Source organism: Coregonus clupeaformis, unplaced genomic scaffold, assembly GCF_020615455.1.
Source record: "Coregonus clupeaformis isolate EN_2021a unplaced genomic scaffold, ASM2061545v1 scaf1028, whole genome shotgun sequence".
Classification (NCBI taxonomy): Eukaryota; Metazoa; Chordata; class Actinopteri; order Salmoniformes; family Salmonidae; genus Coregonus; species Coregonus clupeaformis.
This window is the reverse complement of record NW_025534482.1, coordinates 63,153-83,855: the sequence shown is the minus strand read 5'-3', so window position 1 is coordinate 83,855 and position 20,703 is coordinate 63,153. Positions and strand designations below refer to the sequence as shown.

Genomic DNA, 20,703 nt, shown 5'->3' with positions numbered 1-20,703 from the left:
AGAGGGTGGACAGAGAAGGAGAGAGAGAGGAGAGAGGAGAGATGGAGAGGAGAGGAGAGAGGTGGACAGAGAAGGAGAGGAGAGATGGAGAGGAGAGAGGTGGACAGAGAAGGAGAGGAGAGGAGAGATGGAGAGGAGAGATGGAGAGGAGAGGAGAGAGGTGGACAGAGAAGGAGAGGAGAGGAGAGGAGAGGAGAGGAGAGGAGAGAGGAGAGGAGAGGAGAGGAGAGAGGTGGACAGAGAAGGAGAGGAGAGGAGAGAGGAGAGATGGAGAGGAGAGGAGAGAGGTGGACAGAGAAGGAGAGGAGAGGAGAGGAGAGGAGAGGAGAGAGGTGGACAGAGAAGGAGAGGAGAGGAGAGAGGAGAGATGGAGAGGAGAGGAGAGAGGTGGACAGAGAAGGAGAGGAGAGGAGAGAGGAGAGATGGAGAGGAGAGGAGAGAGGTGGACAGAGAAGGAGAGGAGAGGAGAGGAGAGAGGTGGACAGAGAAGGAGAGGAGAGGAGAGGAGAGATGGAGAGGAGAGGAGAGAGGTGGACAGAGAAGGAGAGGAGAGTGAGAGGAGAGGAGAGAGGTGGACAGAGAAGGAGAGGAGAGATGGAGAGGAAGAGAGGAGAGGAGAGAGGAAGAGAGGATAGAGGTGGACAGAGAAGGAGAGGAGAGGAGAGAGGAAGAGAGGAGAGGAGAGGAGAGAGGTGGACAGAGAAGGAGAGGAGAGAGGAGAGGAGAGGAGGCAGAGAGAGCAGAGGAGAGAAGAGGAGAGCAGGGGGAATAGAAACAGTATGAACAGCAGCACAGCATAAATCCTTAATAAGAGTCTGCGGGGGCCTGACCCCCAGCACAGAGCTGCTACGTTCTACAACACTCATCAACATGTACCGCCAGGTTAGACTGACTTCACTGATAACAGGGAGGGGGAGAGGTGGGATGGAGGTGACAGGAGAGAGGAAGAGAGGAGAGAGGTGGACAGAGAAGGAGAGGAGAGGAGAGATGGAGAGGAGAGGAGAGGAGAGAGGAGAGATGGAGAGGAGAGGAGAGAGGAGGACAGAGAAGGAGAGGAGAGGAGAGGAGAGGAGAGAGGGTGGACAGAGAAGGAGAGGAGAGATGGAGAGGAGAGGAGAGAGGAAGAGAGGAGAGGAGAGGAGAGAGGAAGAGAGGAGAGAGGTGGACAGAGAAGGAGAGGAGAGATGTAGAGGAGAGGAGAGAGGAAGAGAGGAGAGAGGTGGACAGAGAAGGAGAGGAGAGATGGAGAGGAGAGGAGAGAGGAAGAGAGGAGAGAGGTGGACAGAGAAGGAGAGGAGAGATGGAGAGGAGAGATGGAGAGGAGAGATGGAGAGGAGAGGAGAGAGGAAGAGAGGAGAGAGGTGGACAGAGAAGGAGAGGAGAGAGGAGAGATGGAGAGGAGAGGAGAGAGGTGGACAGAGAAGGAGAGGAGAGATGGAGAGGAGAGAGGTGGACAGAGAAGGAGAGGAGAGGAGAGATGGAGAGGAGAGATGGAGAGGAGAGGAGAATGAGAGGAGAGGAGAGAGGTGGACAGAGAAGGAGAGAGAGGAGAGAGAGGAGAGGAGAGGAGAGGAGAGGAGAGGAGAGGAGAGGAGAGGAGAGGAGAGGAGAGAGGTGGACAGAGAAGGAGAGGAGAGGAGAGAGGAGAGATGGAGAGGAGAGGAGAGAGGTGGACAGAGAAGGAGAGGAGAGGAGAGGAGAGGAGAGGAGAGGAGAGGAGAGGAGAGAGGTGGACAGAGAAGGAGAGGAGAGGAGAGAGGAGAGATGGAGAGGAGAGGAGAGAGGTGGACAGAGAAGGAGAGGATAGGAGAGAGGAGAGATGGAGAGGAGAGGAGAGAGGTGGACAGAGAAGGAGAGGAGAGGAGAGGAGAGAGGTGGACAGAGAAGGAGAGGAGAGGAGAGGAGAGATGGAGAGGAGAGGAGAGAGGTGGACAGAGAAGGAGAGGAGAGGAGAGATGGAGAGGAGAGGAGAGGAGAGAGGTGGACAGAGAAGGAGAGGAGAGATGGAGAGGAAGAGAGGAGAGGAGAGAGGAAGAGAGGATAGAGGTGGACAGAGAAGGAGAGGAGAGGAGAGAGGAAGAGAGGAGAGGAGAGGAGAGAGGTGGACAGAGAAGGAGAGGAGAGAGGAGAGGAGAGGAGGCAGAGAGAGCAGAGGAGAGAAGAGGAGAGGAGAAGAGGAGAGCAGGGGGAATAGAAACAGTATGAACAGCAGCACAGCATAAATCCTTAATAAGAGTCTGCTAGATGGCTACACTATACTACCCTCTCTGGTGACTTCTGCCATGTCAAGCTAACTGCCATCAGCAACTGACTGACTGGCTGACTAACTGACTGGCTGACTAACTGGCTGACTGACTGGCTGGCTGACTGGCTGCTGACTGACTGACTGGCTGATTAACTGACTGGCTGATTAACTGACTGGCTGACTGCTGTTTAAAGCGGCAGCTGGTCTTCTGCCACGTGCTGCTGCCTCAGCCCTCAGCCCTAACTGATGCTAATGGTTCCATGCTGCCTCGTTGCTGCCTCAGCCCTCAGCCCTAACTGATGCTAATGGTTCCATGCTGCCTCGTTGCTGCCTCAGCCCTCAGCCCTAACTGATGCTAATGGTTCCATGCTGCCTCGTTGCTGCCTCAGCCCTCAGCCCTAACTGATGCTAATGGTTCCATGCTGCCTCGTTGCTGCCTCAGCCCTCAGCCCTAACTGATGCTAATGGTTCCATGCTGCCTCGTTGCTGCCTCAGCCCTCAGCCCTAACTGATGCTAATGGTTCCATGCTGCCTCGTTGCTGCCTCAGCCCTCAGCCCTAACTGATGCTAATGGTTCCATGTGTTTCTTTATGTATAATGCTGTGTGTATCATCTGACCTGATGTTGTTGCAGAGTGCTTGGAGGAGAAACAGTTTGCTAAATGGATGTTTTCTAGAAGCTCCAGATGTTGCACCTGAGGCTCGATGTGTCTCTGGGTGCCTTGTTTGTCTCACAGTGTAATGTATTCTAATGACTGTACTGGAGCCAAGGAAGGGAATATACTGCTTGTCAAATGCACGTGTTCTGTTTTTAAAGTCTGTTCCCTCCTGTACCCTTCCTCCTTCTCTTGATCTCTATGTCCACCTTTCTGGACCTCTGTGGATCACTCTCTCAATTCCTCTCAATCCATTTCTCTCTGGATCACTCTCTCAATTCCTCTCAATCCCTTTCTCTCTGGATCACACTCTCAATTCCTCTCAATCCCTTTCTCTCTGGATCACTCTCTCAATTCCTCACAATCCCTTTCTCTCTGGATCACTCTCTCAATTCCTCTCAATCCCTTTCTCTCTGGATCACACTTTCAATTCCTCTCAATCCCTTTCTCTCTGGATCACTCTCAATTCCTCTCAATCCCTTTCTCTCTGGATCACTCTCAATTCCCCTCAATCCCCTTCTCTCTGGATCACACTCTCAATTCCTCTCAATCCCCTTCTCTCTGGATCACTCTCTCAATTCCTCTCAATCCCTTTCTCTCTGGATCACTCTCAATTCCTCTCAATCCCTTTCTCTCTGGATCACTCTCTCAATTCCTCTCAATCCCTTTCTCTCTGGACCACTCTCAATTCCTCTCAATCCCTTTCTCTCTGGATCACTCTCAATTCCTCTCAATCCCTTTCTCTCTGGATTTCTCTCAATTCCTCTCAATCCCTTTCTCTCTGGATCACTCTCTCGATTCCTCTCAATCCCTTTCTCTCTGGATCACTCTCTCAATTCCTCTCAATCCCTTTCTCTCTGGATCACTCTCAATTCCTCTCAATCCCTTTCTCTCGGGATCACTCTCAATTCCTCTCAATCCCTTTCTCTCTGGATCACTCTCAATTCCTCTCAATCCCCTTCTCTCTGGATCACACTCTCAATTCCTCTCAATCCCTTTCTCTCTGGATCACTCTCAATCTTTCACTCCTTCTTCATCTCCTCCTCTCCTCTCCTCCCTCTTGTCCTCTAGCTGCGTTGATAAGGGGCAACAGGAAGAATTGTGCCCAGTTCTCTGCCTCGTTGGATTGGTTGATCAGCCGGCTAGAGAGACTGGAGGCCTCGTCTGGTAGGTGATCAGTAATCAATATATCCATGTTACCATCATGCATGCCATCATCACATATCATTATGTCAAGTCATCTATATGACCCTGATCTCTGATCAGAAGATCATTCAGTCCACTAAGTGTTCAGATCATGTCCCTTTCCCCAGTCTTACTATTCCCTCAACTGTACCGTAGTATGGTCTGTAGTATGGTCTGTAGTATGGTCTATAGTATGATCTGTAGTATGGTCTATAGTATGATCTGTAGTATGGTCTGTAGTATGGTCTGTAGTATGGTCTGTAGTATGGTCTGTAGTATGGTCTGTAGTATGGTCTGTAGTATGGTCTGTAGTATGGTCTGTAGTATGGTCTGTAGTATGGTCTGTAGTATGGTCTGTAGTATGGTCTGTAGTATGGTCTGTAGTATGGTCTGTAGTATGGTCTGTAGTATGGTCTGTAGTATGGTCTGTAGTATGGTCTGTAGTATGGTCTGTAGTATGGTCTGTAGTATGGTCTGTAGTATGATCTGTAGTATGGTCTGTAGTATGGTCTGTAGTATGGTCTGTAGTATGGTCTGTAGTATGGTCCGTAGTATGGTCTGTAGTATGGTCTGTAGTATGGTCCTGTAGTATGGTCTGTAGTATGGTCTGTAGTATGGTATGTAGTATGGTCTGTAGTATGGTCTGTAGGATGGTCTGTAGTATGGTCTGTAGTATGATCGGTCTGTAGTATGGTCTGTAGTATGGTATGTAGTATGGTCTGTAGTATGGTCTGTAGTATGGTCGGTCTGTAGTATGGTCTGTAGTATGGTCTGTAGTATGGTCTGTAGTATGGTCTGTAGATAGTCTGTAGTATGGTCCGTAGTATGGTCTGTAGTATGGTATGTAGTATGGTCGGTCTGTAGTATGGTCTGTAGTATGGTCTGTAGTATGGTCTGTAGTATGGTCCTGTAGTATGGTCTGTAGTATGGTCTATAGTAGGGTCTGTAGTATGGTCTGTAGTATGGTATGTAGTATGGTCTGTAGTATGGTCTATAGTATGGTCTGTAGTAGGGTCTGTAGTATGGTCTGTAGTATGGTCTGTAGTATGGTCTGTAGTATGGTCTGTAGTATAGTCTGTAGTATGGTCTGTAGTATGGTCTGTAGTATGGTCTGTAGTATGGTCCTGTAGTATGGTCTGTAGTATGGTCTATAGTATGGTCTGTAGTATGGTCTGTAGTATGGTCTGTAGTATGGTCTGTAGTATGGTCTGTAGTATGGTCTGTAGTATGGTCATGTAGTATGGTCTGTAGTATGGTCTGTAGTATGGTCTGTAGTATGGTCTGTAGTATGGTCTGTAGTATGGTCTATAGTATGGTCTGTAGTAGGGTCTGTAGTATGGTCTGTAGTATGGTCTGTAGTATGGTCTGTAGTATGGTCTGTAGTATGGTCTGTAGTATGGTCTGTAGTATGGTCTATAGTATGGTCTGTAGTATGGTCTATAGTATGGTCTGTAGTAGGGTCTGTAGTATGGTCTGTAGTATGGTCTGTAGTATGGTCTCTGTAGTATGGTCTGTAGTATGGTCTGTAGTATGGTCTATAGTATGGTCTGTAGTATGGTCTGTAGTATGGTCTGTAGTATGGTCTGTAGTATGGTCTGTAGTATGGTCTGTAGTATGGTCTATAGTATGGTCTTGTAGTATGGTCAGTCTGTAGTATGGTCTGTAGTATGGTCAGTCTGTAGTATGGTCTGTAGTATGGTCTGTAGTATGGTCTGTAGTATGGTCTATAGTATGGTCTGTAGTATGGTCTGTAGTATGGTCTGTAGTATGGTCTGTAGTATGGTCTATAGTATGGTCTGTAGTATGGTCTGTAGTATGGTCTATAGTATGGTCTGTAGTATGGTCAGTCTGTAGTATGGTCTGTAGTATGGTCTGTAGTATGGTCAGTCTGTAGTATGGTCTGTAGTATGGTCTGTAGTATGGTCTGTAGTATGGTCTATAGTATGGTCTGTAGTATGGTCTGTAGTATGGTCTATAGTATGGTCTGTAGTATGGTCAGTCTGTAGTATGGTCTGTAGTATGGTCTGTAGTTCAGTCTGTAGTATGGTCTGTAGTATGGTCTGTAGTATGGTCTGTAGTATGGTCTGTAGTATGGTCTATAGTATGGTCTGTAGTATGGTCTGTAGTATGGTCTGTAGTATGGTCTGTAGTATGGTCTATAGTATGGTCTGTAGTATAGTCTGTAGTATGGTCTGTAGTATGGTCTGTAGTATGGTCAGTCTGTAGTATGGTCTGTAGTATGGTCTATAGTATGGTCAGTCTGTAGTATGGTCTGTAGTATGGTCTGTAGTATGGTCTGTAGTATGGTCTATAGTATGGTCTGTAGTATGGTCTATAGTATGGTCTGTAGTATGGTCTATAGTATGGTCTGTAGTATGGTCTGTAGTATGGTCTGTAGTATGGTCTGTAGTATGGTCTGTAGTAGGGTCTGTAGTAGGGTCTGTAGTATGGTATGTAGTATGGTCTGTAGTATGGTCTGTAGTATGGTCTGTAGTATGGTCTGTAGTATGGTCTGTAGTATGGTCTGTAGTATGGTATGTAGTATGGTCTGTAGTATGGTCTGTAGTATGGTCTATATTATGGTCTGTAGTATGGTCTGTAGTATGGTCTATATTATGGTCTGTAGTATGGTCTATATTATGGTCTGTAGTATGGTCTGTAGTATGGTCTGTAGTATGGTCTGTAGTATGGTCTGTAGTATGGTCTATATTATGGTCTGTAGTATGGTCTGTAGTATGGTCTATATTATGGTCTGTAGTATGGTCTGTAGTATGGTATGTAGTATTGTCAGTCTATAGTATGGTCTGTAGTATGGTCTGTAGTATGGTATGTAGTATGGTCTGTAGTATGGTCTGTGGTATGGTCTGTAGTATGGTCTGTAGTATGGTCTGTAGTATGGTCTGTAGTATGGAGCAGGTTTTCATCAATGATCTCTCTGTACTTTGCTCCGTTCAGCTTTCCCTCGATCCTGACTAGTCGCACAGTCCCTGCCACTGTGTTCTTGGGGACCTTCAATGCTGCAGACATTTTTTGGTACCCTTCCCCAGATCTGTGCCTCCACACAATCCTGTCTCGGAGCTCTAAAGACAATTCCTTCGACCTCATGGCTTGGTTTTTGCTCTGACATGCACTATCAACTGTGGGACTGTCACACCCTGGCTCTAGGGACTCTTTTATGTTGAGCCAGGGTGTGTAGAGTCTATGTTTTGTGTTCATTGTTTCAGTTTCTAGTTCATGTGTTTCTATGTTGGCCGGGGTGGTTCTCAATCAGAGGCAACGTGAATCAGCTGTTGCTTGTTGTCTCTGATTGGGAACCATACTTAGGCAGCCGTTTGGCACTTGTGTTTTGTGGGATCTTGTTCCGTGTTGGTTTGTGTATGTACCCAAGGACTTCACGTATCGTTTTGTTGTTTTTGTTCGTGTGGTGAAATATAAATAAAAGATGTTCGCATTCCACGCTGCGCATTGGCCCATTTCTTCAAATGACGATCGTGACACGGACCTTATATAGACAGGTGTGCCTTTCCAAATCATGTCCAATCTATGTAAAAAGTTGTGGAAACATCTCAAGGATGATCAATGGAAACAGGATGCACCTGAGCTCAATTTCGAGTCTCATAGCAAATGGTCTGAATACTTATGTAGATAAGGTATTTCAGTTTTTTATTATATATATATATACAGCACCAGTCATAAGTTTGAAACACCTACTCAATCAAGGGTTTTTCTTTACTATTTTTTACATTGTAGAATAATAGTGAAGACATCAAAACTATGAAATAACACATATGGAATCATGTAGTAACCAAAATTGTGATAAACAAATCAAAATATATTTTATATTTGAGATTCTTCAAATAGCCACCCTTTGCCTTGATGACAGCTTTGCACACTCTTGGCATTCTCTCAACAACACAATAATTAGGACATTTTGAAACTATAAAAAATTGTTTCAAGTCCAACTCCTCGTTAAGGCCAAGAGGAGACAGTGTGTTGAGCCTGTGGATCCAGAAAGATTCCCCTTTGAAGAAGTTTCCTCTCAATATCCCCTCCCCTGCGTGACATCTTCACCATTTCTATTCCAGTGTATCTCAGAGAACCAATAGGAGGTCCAGCTTGTGCAAAATGAACAGCAACAGGGTTTTTTGTCTCACCTGTCCGTATGTTGCTGCGGTGCTCTCTGATCCGGGTCTTAAGGCTTCTAGGGGGTTTCCCTATGTAGGACAGACCACAGGGATATTTCAACATGTAAACAACATTGGTGGACATGCAGGTAATCAGGCCTTTGATCTTGAATCTTTGTCCTGTGCAGTAGTGGGTGAATGAGTCACATTTATATGTGAAACTGCATTGAGCACATTGGCCACATTTGTAATTCCCCTCCAGTACCTTGTCCAAGAAGGTTTCCCTTTTCTCTGGGGGGTAATCAGACCACAATGTCTCTCACTTTAGGGGGCTTTTAAAGACCATACGTAGGGGATATTTAAATATGGGCTTCAGTTTTGGGTCAGTGTCAATAATGTACCAGTGCTTCCTGATAATGTTCTTAAATGTATTGCGTAAAGCATGTACTTGTTCCATCCACACACTGTATTGTAGTGGCCAAGTGTAATCACTAACACTGTGTTGTAGTGGCCAAGTGTAATCACTAACACGGTATTGTAGTGGCCAAGTGTAATCACTAACACTGTGTTGTAGTGGCCAAGTGTAATCACTAACACGGTATTGTAGTGGCCAAGTGTAATCACTAACACAGTGTTGTAGTGGCCAAGTGTAATCACTAACACAGTGTTGTAGTGGCCAAGTGTAATCACTAACACTGTATTGTAGTGGCCAAGTGTAATCACTAACACTGTGTTGTAGTGGCCATGTGTAATCACTAACACAGTGTTGTAGTGGCCAAGTGTAATCACTAACGCTGTATTGTAGTGGCCAAGTGTAATCACTAACAATGTGTTGTAGTGGCCAAGTGTAATCACTAACGCTGTATTGTAGTGGCCAAGTGTAATCACTAACACTGTGTTGTAGTGGCCATGTGTAATCACTAACACAGTGTTGTAGTGGCCAAGTGTAATCACTAACGCTGTATTGTAGTGGCCAAGTGTAATCACTAACAATGTGTTGTAGTGGCCAAGTGTAATCACTAACGCTGTATTGTAGTGGCCAAGTGTAATCACTAGCATTTGGTATATGACCAGGCTGTTGATACTTACAGAGAGTGGAGCTAGCTAGATGGATGGAGGGAGGGACAGAGGGATGGAGGGAATGATAGTGTGAAAGATGGAGGGAAGTTGATAACTAGAGGGTAGCTAGCTAAATTATGGAGGGAGGGAGGGAGGGAGGGAGGGAGGGAGAGGGAGGAGAGAGGAGAGGAGGGAGAGAGGGAGGAGAGGGAGGGAGAGAGGAGGAGAGGGAGGGAGGGAGAGAGGGAGAGGGAGAGAGGGAGGAGAGGGAGAGAGGGAGAGGGAGAGAGGGAGGAGAGAGGGAGAGGGAGGGAGAGAGGAGGAGAGGGAGGGAGGGAGGGAGAGAGGGAGAGGGAGGGAGGGAGAGAGGAGGAGAGGGAGAGGAGGGAGGGAGAGAGGGAGAGGGAGGAGAGGGAGAGAGGGAGAGAGGAGGAGAGGGAGGGAGGGAGAGAGGGAGAGGGAGAGAGGGAGAGGGAAGGAGGGAGGGAGAGAGGGAGGGAGGGAGGGAGAGAGGAGGAGAGGGAGGAGAGGGAGAGAGGGAGAGGGAGAGAGGGAGGAGAGGGAGGGAGAGAGGAGGAGAGGGAGGGAGGGAGGGAGAGAGGGAGAGGGAGGAGAGGGAGAGAGAGAGGAGAGGGAGAGAGGGAGGAGAGGAGGGAGAGAGGAGAGGGAGGTAGAGAGGGATAGAGGGAGGGAGGGAGGGAGGGAAAGAGGGAGGAGAGGGAGAGAGAGAGGGAGAGAGAGAGGGATAGAGGGAGGGAGGGAGAGAGTAGAGAGAGGGAGGGAGAGAAGGAGGAGAGGGAGAGAGAGAGGAGAGGGAGGGAGGGAGGGAAAGAGGGAGGGAGAGAGAGAGGGAGAGAGGGAGGAGAGAGAGGGAGAGAGGGAGAGGGAGGAGAGGGAGGGATAGAGGGAGGGAGGGAGAGAGGGAGAGGGAGAGAGAGAGGAAGAGAGAGAGGGAGGAGAGGGAGAGAGAGAGGGAGAGAGAGAGGAGGAGAGGAGAGAGAGACAGAGAGAGAGAGAGAGAGAGAGAGAGAGAGAGGGAGGAGAGGGAGAGAGAGAGGGAGGAGAGGGAGAGAGAGAGGGAGAGAGGGAGAGAGGGAGAGAGAGAGGGAGGAGAGGGAGAGAGAGAGAGACAGAGAGAGAGAGAGAGACAGAGAGAGGGAGGAGAGGGAGAGAGAGAGGGAGGAGAGGGAGGGAGAAATGGAAAGAAAATATAGATTCCCCCATTTCTGCTGTAAAAGAATTCATGTGTTGGCAGCCTGGCTGCAGTGTGGAGCCTCCTCTCCTCTCCTCTCCTCTCTCTCCCTCTCTCTCCTCCCCTCTCCTCTCCTCCCCCTCCTCTCCCCTCCCCTCCCCTCCCCCTCTCCTCTCCTCTGAGTGTACGTAGGTGGATGAAAGCTAGTGACTAGCAGGACGGCCACCGCTCCACCAGCCTCTGAATTATGAAACGCCTAACATGCCGCATAGCTCACGGCATCAAAACACAAACCTCGTGTTCTTAACCCCATCATGCATATCCCCAGTGACTCAGTCTATTTCTGGTTTGAATATTGTAGAATAGAATAGGAGACATTTATAGCTCAGTTCACAGGTGGCCACTCTTGTTTCTAATGTAAATAACCGAGGTGGGATGGAGTGCATTTTTCTCCGTACTCTCTCACTCACCTGGAGAGGCACATCTGAATACACCTGAACTCATCTGCATACTCCTGGACACACCTCAACACATTTGAAAACTCTCCATGGACATGCCCGCTCTCGATTTCCTATTGACAGCCCCCTTCAATTAGTCCCTGGAATTAGATGCAGAAGGCTTCACGAAGATTGAATGGTTATGGGTCTGAATAAATAACTGCTATAGTCTACCACCATGACACGTTCGCTCTTCTTTAAAACTACCCGTGAGTTCTATTGGCTGCTGTATTTAACATTCAGCAAACAAGAGCTGCGTCCCTCTTCGAATAGTCTATTGGTATAAGAAATGCTAAAAAAATAATAATGTCCAGAAAGCTATTCTAGTCTAGCTTTTCCTGCGTGGGACTCCAAGAGCTAAGGATAGTTTTTTAAAGAGAGAGGTCAGCGGAGCACAGGTGCGTGCGTATTGCGCAAGATACCGATACTATAAGTTAGAAGCTTATTATGCATAACCAATCATTAATTAGCTAGATATACTGCATTTAATGTATTAGCGGAAAGAGGTTAGCTAGGACATCTATATATGGGCTATTCAGTGCATTCGGAAAGTATTCAGACCCCTTGACACTTTCCACGCTTTGTTGAGTTACAGCCTTATTCTAAAATGGATTAAAATTGTTTTTGCCCCTCATCAATCTACGCACAATACCCGATAATTACCAAGAATAAACAGGTTTTTAGAAATGTTTGCAAATGTATAAAAAAAATAAAAATAATGAAATATCAAATTTACATAAGTATTCAGAACCTTTACCCAGTACTTTATTGAAGCACCTTTGGCAGCGATTACAGCCTCGAGTCTTCTTGGGAATGACGCTATAAGCTTGACACACCTGTATTTGGGGAGTTTCTCCCATTCTTCTCTGCAGATCCTCTCAAGCTCTGTCAGGTTGGATGGGGAGCGTCGCTGCACAGCTATTTTCAGGTCTCTCCAGAGATGTTCGATCGGGTTCAAGTCCGGGCTCTGGCTGGGCCACTCAAGGACATTGAGAGACTTGTCCCGAAGCCACTCCTGCTTTGTCTTGGCTGTGTGCTTAGGGTCGTTGTCCTGTTGGAAGGTGAACCTTCGCCCCAGTCTGAGGTCCTGAGCGCTCTGGAGCAGGTTTTCATCAAGGATTTCGCTATCTTTGCTGACTAGTCTCCCTGACGCTGAAAAACATCCCCACAGCATGATGCTGCCACCACCATGCTTCACCGTAGAGATGGTGCCATGTTTCCTCCAGGACGTGACGCTTGGCATTCAGGCCAAAGAGTTCAATCTTGGTTTCATCAGACCAGAGAATCTTGTTTCTCATGGTCTGAGAGTCCTTTAGGTGCCTTTTGGCAAAGTCCAAGGGATGTCATGTGCCTTATACTGAGGAGTGGCTTCCCCTTTGGCCACTCTACCATAAAGGCCTGATTGGTAGAGTGCTGCAGAGATGGTTGTCCTTCTGGAAGGTTCTCCCATCTCCACAGAGGAACTCTGGAGCTCTTTCAGAGTGACCATCGGGTTCTTGGTCACCTCCCTGACCAAGGCCCTTCTCCCCGATTGCTCAGTTTGGCCGGGCGGCCAGCTCTAGGAAGAGTCTTGGTGGTTCCAAACTTCTTTCATTTAAGAATGATGGAGGCCACTGTGTTCTTGGGGACCTTCAATGCTGCAGAAATGTTTTGGTACCCTTCCCCAGATCTGTACCTCGACACAATCCTGTCTCGGATCTCTACGGACAATTCCTTCTGACCTCATGGCTTGGTTTCTGCTCTGACATGCACTGTCAACTGTGGGACCTTATATAGACAGGTGTGTGCCTTTCCAAATCATGTCCAATCAATTGAATTTACCACAAGTGGACTCCAATCAAGTTGTAGAAACATCTCAAGGATGATCAATGGAAATGATGCACCTGAGCTCAATTTCGATTATCATAGCAAATGGCATGAATACTTATGTAAATAAGGTATTTTTGTTTTTTATTTTGATGATAGGTCTACATGCATTGTTACCATGGTGAGATGATAGGTCTACATGCATTGTTACCATGATGAGATGATGGGTCTACATGCATTGTTACCATGATGAGATGATAGGTCTACATGCATTGTTACCATGGTGAGATGATAGGTCTACATGCATTGTTACCATGATGAGATGATGGGTCTACATGCATTGTTACCATGATGAGATGATAGGTCTACATGCATTGTTACCATGATGAGATGATAGGTCTACATGCATTGTTACCATGATGAGATGATAGGTCTACATGCATTGTTACCATGATGAGATGATGGGTCTACATGCATTGTTACCATGATGAGATGATGGGTCTACATGCATTGTTACCATGATGAGATGATAGGTCTACATGCATTGTTACCATGATGAGATGATAGGTCTACATGCATTGTTACCATGATGAGATGATAGGTCTACATGCATTGTTACCATGATGAGATGATAGGTCTACATGCATTGTTACCATGATGAGATGATAGGTCTACATGCATTGTTACCATGATGAGATGATAGGTCTACATGCATTGTTACCATGATGAGATGATAGGTCTACATGCATTGTTACCATGGTGAGATGATAGGTCTACATGCATTGTTACCATGGTGAGATGATAGGTCTACATACATTGTTACCATGGTGAGATGATAGGTCTACATGCATTGTGAACTGCTCTCCATACTGAGATGGGCTGTCTGTCCCCACCCTGAGCGTTGATGATTCATCATGCAGAGGCCATAGAGAAGACAGATTTAGACATTGTATATCATTTAACAGGTCCATTGTCACACCTAGCTATTCATATAAATAATTTATTATAATTTATTGGTTTCTTGCAAAGTCTAAGCATGCGTGTCTTATATTGAGTAAGAATTCACTTAAAATAGTTTTTTTCTTGTTTTTTCCTACCAGGCTTGGCAGATAATGTAGCTTATTTTAGCCTAAAAAATGTGTTGTATTAATGGAAAATATCTTAAAATATCCAGAAATAAGATAAATTACTTGTATTAAGCCTTAAGGTAAAAAAAAAGAGCAAAATGATCTGCAAATAGATCGATAATAATAATTTAGCCAGAGGTTCTGTACTGTGTCCTAGTGGAGTAACTGTGATGGTGTTTATAACTAGTCTGGCATTCAGGGACCCTGTTAGTTGGTGATGGTGTTTATAACTAGTCTGGCATTCAGGGACCCTGTTAGTTGGTGATGGTGTTTATAACTCGTCTGGCATTCAGACTTTGGTGTTTATAACTAGTCTGGCATTCAGGGACCCTGTTAGTTGGTGATGGTGTTTATAACTAGTCTGGCATTCAGGGACCCTGTTAGTTGGTGATGGTGTTTATAACTAGTCTGGCATTCAGGGACCCTGTTAGTTGGTGATGTTTTATAACTCGTCTGGCATTCAGGGACCCTGTTAGTTGGGGGTTTTGTAATTCCGTTCTCCATACATCCTGGAGGTCCTTCACTGTGTCCTGGTGGAGAGTCCTCAAGGGTTAGGGTTAGTTAGGTTAGGGTTAGTTAGTTAGTTAGTTAGTTAGGGTTAGTTAGTTAGTTAGGGGTTAGTAGGGTGTTGGTGTGTTACTAACTCTGTGCTGGTTGTGTTCAGGTATCTTGGAGGTGCTTCACTGTGTCCTGGTGGAGAGTCCTGAAGCTCTGAACATCATCAAAGAGGGACACATCAAGTCAATAATCTCTCTGCTAGACAAACATGGACGCAACCACAAGGTGGGTAGAGGAGACCACCTACCTATAAACGATGTATTATAGATAAACAGGACCACCTCCTTATATACTGTAGACATTATGTATTAGTGGTACAGAATGGATGAACTCCAAGGTGGGCCTACCTATTTAACAGAGATTATTTATAGAATGCACTATGAATTATTCATACACTCTTTCTGTACAATGAAGTGTGCTGATAATTGTGTGAGCAACACATTGGACCAGTGGGTAGGTCTTCCATTCCACTCTTTCAGGATACTTCATTTAATGTTCAATTATTTCAGAGACATTCATCTTGTCTTTTTTTTTATTTTATTTTTTTTATAATAAGAGGTGTTGTTTTGGAAATGTTATTTTTCAGCAGATGAGTTGAGAATTGAGGCAATCAATATAACTATATAGATGTATGCCGTTGATGTTCGCGCAATACACAGAGAAGGACTAAAAGCAGCACTCAATAAAACGAATCATTAAATGTTCCCCTTTGTTTTACATGATTAGCTAGTGGACCAACGTTACTGAAAGGATTGGTCACGTTGGCACGTCTAAATGATTAAAACTTTCTCTCCAGTGAGTAGAGTTAGGTGATCCTTAAGTAGAAAAGCCCAATCCTTCCTTTTGACAGTAGCATTAGCATTTTACCACTGTCCAATGCTTCACCACCATCAACAACATCAAGTTAAATTGCAGATTAGGCAGTAATGTGGCCTACAGTCTGAATGCAATGTTAACCAAAAATGTAGTTGTTGGGTGCGGTCCAACCAGCACCTGATCTGTGGTCTATTCTATATGTTAACCCCTATAGGTTCTGGACGTGCTCTGTTCTCTGTGTGTGTGTCATGGTGTGGCGGTGCGGTCCAACCAGCACCTGATCTGTGACATGGTCTATTCTACATGTTAACCCCCTGTAGGTTCTGGACGTGCTCTGTTCTCTGTGTGTGTGTCATGGTGTGGCGGTGCGGTCCAACCAGCACCTGATCTGTGACATGGTCTATTCTATATGTTAACCCCTATAGGTTCTGGACGTGCTCTGTTCTCTGTGTGTGTGTCATGGTGTGGTGGTACGGTCCAACCAGCACCTGATCTGTGACATGGTCTATTCTACATGTTAACCCCTATAGGTTCTGGACGTGCTCTGTTCTCTGTGTGTGTGTCATGGTGTGGCGGTGCGGTCCAACCAGCACCTGATCTGTGACATGGTCTATTCTATATGTTAACCCCTATAGGTTCTGGACGTGCTCTGTTCTCTGTGTGTGTGTGTCATGGTGTGGCGGTGCGGTCCAACCAGCACCTGATCTATGACATGGTCTATTCTACATGTTAACCCCTATAGGTTCTGGACGTGCTCTGTTCTCTGTGTGTGTGTCATGGTGTGGCGGTGCGGTCCAACCAGCACCTGATCTGTGACATGGTCTATTCTATATGTTAACCCCTATAGGTTCTGGACGTGCTCTGTTCTCTGTGTGTGTGTCATGGTGTGGCGGTGCTGGTCCAACCAGCACCTGATCTGTGACATAGTCTATTCTATATGTTAACCCCTATAGGTTCTGGACGTACTCTGTTCTCTGTGTGTGTGCATGGTGTGGCCGTGCGGTCTAACCCGGCACCTGATCACCTTGACATGGTCTATTCTATGTTAACCCCTAGGTTCTGGACGTGCTCTGTCTCTCTGTGTGTGTGTCTCATGGTGTGGGTGCGTCCAGCCAGCACCTGATCTGTGTTATTCTATATGTTGCCCCTAGGTTCTGACGTGCTCTGTTCTCTGTGTGTTTCATGGTGTGGCGGTGCGGTCCAACCAGCACCTGATCTGTGACATGGTCTATTCTATATGTTAACCCCTATAGGTTCTGGAGCAGTGCTCTATTCTCTCTGTGTGTGTGTCATGGTGTGACGGTGCGGTGGCAGCACCCCTGATCATGGTTCTATTCTATATATTGCCCCTATAGGTTCTTAAGACGTGCTCTGTTCTCTGTGTGTGTGTTGTAGTGTGTGGTGCGGTCCAGCAGCATCTGATCTGTGACATGGTCTATTCTACATGTTAACCCTATAGGTTTCTGGTTACTCTGTTCTCTGTGTGTGTGTCATGGTGTGGCAGTGCGGTCCCAGCCAGCACCTGATCTGTACATGGTCTATTCTATGTTCCCTAGGTTCTGACGTGCTCTGTTCTCTGTGCCTTAGTGTCATGGTGTGGCGGTGCGGTCCAACCAGCACCTGATCTGTACTTAATTTCTATTCTATATGTTAACCCTATAGGTTCTGACGTGCTCTGTTTACTCTGTGTGTGTGTCATGGTGTGGCCGGTGCGGTCCAACCAGCACTATCTGTGTTGCCAGTCCTATTTCTATATGTTAACCCCTATAGGTTCTGGAATTGCTCTGTTCTCTGTGTGTGTGTCATGGTGTGTCGGTCTGCGTCCAACCAGCACCTGATCTGTGACATGGTCTATTCTACATGTTAACCCCTATAGGTTCTGGACGTACTCTGTTCTCTGTGTGTGTGTGTCATGGTGTGGCGGTGCGGTCCAGCAGCACTGATCTGTGACATGGTCTATTCTACATGTTAACCCCTATAGGTTGGGCCGTGCTCTGTTCTCTGTGTGTGTGTCATGGTGTGGCGGTGCGGTCCAACCAGCACCTGATCTGTGACATGGTCTATTCTGCATGTTACTAGGTTCTGACGTTGTTCTCTGTGTGGTTCATGGTGTGGTTGCGGTCCAACCAGCACCTGATCCTGTGACATGGTCTATTCACATATTACCCTAACACCAGGCATTGCTCTGTTCTCTGTGTGGTCATGGTGTGAAGGCGGTGCGGTCCAGCCAGCACCTGATCTGTGACATGGTCTATTCTACATATTGTCCCCTATAGGTTCTGACGTGCTCTGTTCTCTGTGTGTGTGTGTCATGGTGTGGCGGTGCGGGGTCCAACCAGCACCTGATCTGTGACATGGTCTATTCTACAGTTAACCCCTGAGTTCTGGACGTGCTCTGTTCTCGCTGTGTGTGTGTCATGGTGTGGCGGTGCAAGGTCCAACCAGCACCTGATCTATGACATGGTCTATTCTATATGTTAACCCCTGTAGGTTCTGGACGTGCTCTGTTCTCTGTGTGTGTGTCATGGTGTGGCGGTGCGGTCCAACCAGCACCTGATCTGTGACATGGTCTATTCTATATGTTAACCCCTATAGGTTCTGGACGTGCTCTGTTCTCTGTGTGTGTGTGTCATGGTGTGGCGGTGCGGTCCAACCAGCACCTGATCTGTGACATGGTCTATTCTATATGTTAACCCCCTATAGGTTCTGGACGTGCTCTGTTCTCTGTGTGTGTGTCATGGTGTGGCGGTCTGCGGTCCAACCAGCACCTGATCTGTGACATGGTCTATTCTATATGTTAACCCCTGTAGGTTCTGGAGTGCTCTGTTCTCTGTGTGTGTGTCATGGTGTGGCGGTGCGGTCCAACCAGCACCTGATCTGTGACATGGTCTATTCATGCACCCCTAAGGTTCTGGAGCTGGTGCTCTGTTCTCTGTGTGTGTCTATGGTGTGGCGGTGCGGTCCAACCAGCACCTGATCTATGACATGGTCTATTCTATATGTTAACCCCTATAGGTTCTGGACGTGCTCTGTTCTCTGTGTGTGTGTCATGGTGGCGGAACGGTCCAACCAGCACCCGATCTGTGACATGGACCTATTCATATGTTAACCCCTAAGGTTCTGGACGTGCTCTGTTCTCTGTGTGTGTGTCATGGTGTGGCGGTGCGGTCCAACCAGCACCTGATCTGTGACACCCGCAGTCTATTCTAGTATGTTAACCCCTATAGGTTCTGGACGTGCTCTGTTCTCTGTGTGTGTGTCATGGTGTGGCGGTGCGGTCCAACCAGCACCTGATCTGTGACAACCTGCTACCTGGCAGAGACCTGCTGCTGCAGACACGACTTGTCAATCACGTCAGCAGGTACAGTAGTTAGACACGCCCTCCTCGTTACCCCTTTCCCTCTTTCCCACAACCCCTCACTCCCCCCTTTTCCTGATAACCCTCTGATACATTTTGTTACCCCTCAGTCTCCTCTCTTCTCAATGCTTCTTCAAGATTATCTTTCTCAATTATACTCAGTCTCCTCTCTTTTTTCAAATCAAATCAAATTTTATTTGTCACATGTTGTATAATCAACAGTTGTAGACTAACAGTGAAATGCTTACGGTCCTTCCCAACAATGCAGAGAGAAACAAAGAGAAATAATAGAATAGAAAAGAGTAACACAAGGAATAAATCCACAATGAGTAACGATAGCATGGCTATATACATGGGCTACCAGGTAATAACATGGCTATATACACAGGGGACCAGGTAATAACATGGCTATATACACAGGGGACCAGGTAATAACATGGCTATATACACAGGGGACCAGGTAATAACATGGCTATATACACAGGTTACCAGGTAATAACATGGCTATATACACGGGTTACCAGGTAATAACATGGCTATATACACAGGGAGTACCAGGTAATAACATGGCTATATACACCAGGCTATATACAAGGGTCCATCATGGCTATATACACGGGCTACCAGGTAATAACATGGCTATATACACAGGGGACCAGGTAATAGCATGGCTATATACACAGGGTACCAGGTAATAACATGGCTATATACACAGGGTACCAGGTAATAACATGGCTATATACACAGGGGGACCAGGTAATAACATGGCTATATACACGGGGACCAGGTAATAACATGGCTATATACACAGGGTACCAGGTAATAACATGGCTATATACACAGGGATACCAGGTAATAACATGGCTATATACACAGGGGACCAGGTAATAACATGGCTATATACACAGGGTACCAGGTAATAACATGGCTATATACACAGGGGACCAGGTAATAACATGGCTATATACACAGGGGACCAGGTAATAACATGGCTATATACACAGGATACCAGGTAATAACATGGCTATATACACAGGGGACCAGGTAATAACATGGCTATATACACAGGGGACCAGGTAATAACATGGCTATATACACAGGGGACCAGGTAATAACATGGCTATATACACAGGGGACCAGGTAATAACATGGCTATATACACAGGGGACCAGGTAATAACATGGCTATATACACAGGGTACCAGGTAATAACATGGCTATATACACAGGGTACCAGGTAATAACATGGCTATATACACAGGGGACCAGGTAATAACATGGCTATATACACAGGGGACCAGGTAATAACATGGCTATATACACAGGGTACCAGGTAATAACATGGCTATATACACAGGGGACCAGGTAATAACACTGGCTATATACACAGGGTACCAGGTAATAACATGGCTATATACACAGGGGACCAGGTAATAACATGGCTATATACACAGGGTACCAGGTAATACATGGCTATATACACGGGGGTACCAGGTAATAACATGGCTATATACACAGGGGACCAGGTAATAACATGGCTATATACACAGGGGACCAGGTAATAACATGGCTATATACACGGGCTACCAGGTAATAACATGGCTATATACACAGGGGACCAGGTAATTGAGGTAGATATAGTTAGGGGTAAAGTGGCTAGGCAACAGGATAGATAATAAACAGTAACAGCAGCGTATGTGATGAGTCAAAAGAGAAGTGTAAAAGGGTCAGTGCAGATAGTCCGGGTAGCTATTGGTTAACTATGGTGGTCTGTCTAGTGCAGAATTATATCCCCTTTTCTGGAGTTTCCAAATACTGTAAATGGGAATCCCTCCTCTTATTGGACAGTGTCACTGATCCTCGACACAATCCTGTCTCGGAGCTCTACGGACAATTCCTTTGACCTCATGGCTCTGACATGCACTGTTCACTGTGGGTAAAGTTCCAAAGAAATGTGTCATCTTACTTTCCCGGCGGTCGGGGTTGAATTCCCGCTTCCGCCTTTTCCAACTTTCACTCTTTCTCTGTCTCCTGTTTCTAACGTCTAAACAAATTTCACACAAAAATATTCTCCCTAAAAAG

General features: G+C 46.3%; 1 protein-coding gene across 1 annotated transcript in view; it reads left to right on the top strand.

Annotated features, from left to right (window-relative positions):
- Positions 1-20,703, top strand: part of LOC121571992 (ryanodine receptor 2) — a gene marked incomplete at its 3' end in the record, with an annotated part of 179,646 nt that overhangs the window by 100,035 nt on the left and 58,908 nt on the right. Inside the window, exons 17-19 of the mRNA XM_045217362.1 lie at positions 3,972-4,067; positions 14,555-14,673; positions 18,492-18,625. Of these exons, the coding sequence (XP_045073297.1) occupies positions 3,972-4,067; positions 14,555-14,673; positions 18,492-18,625 (349 nt within the window). The remainder of the gene's footprint in view (positions 1-3,971; positions 4,068-14,554; positions 14,674-18,491; positions 18,626-20,703) is intronic.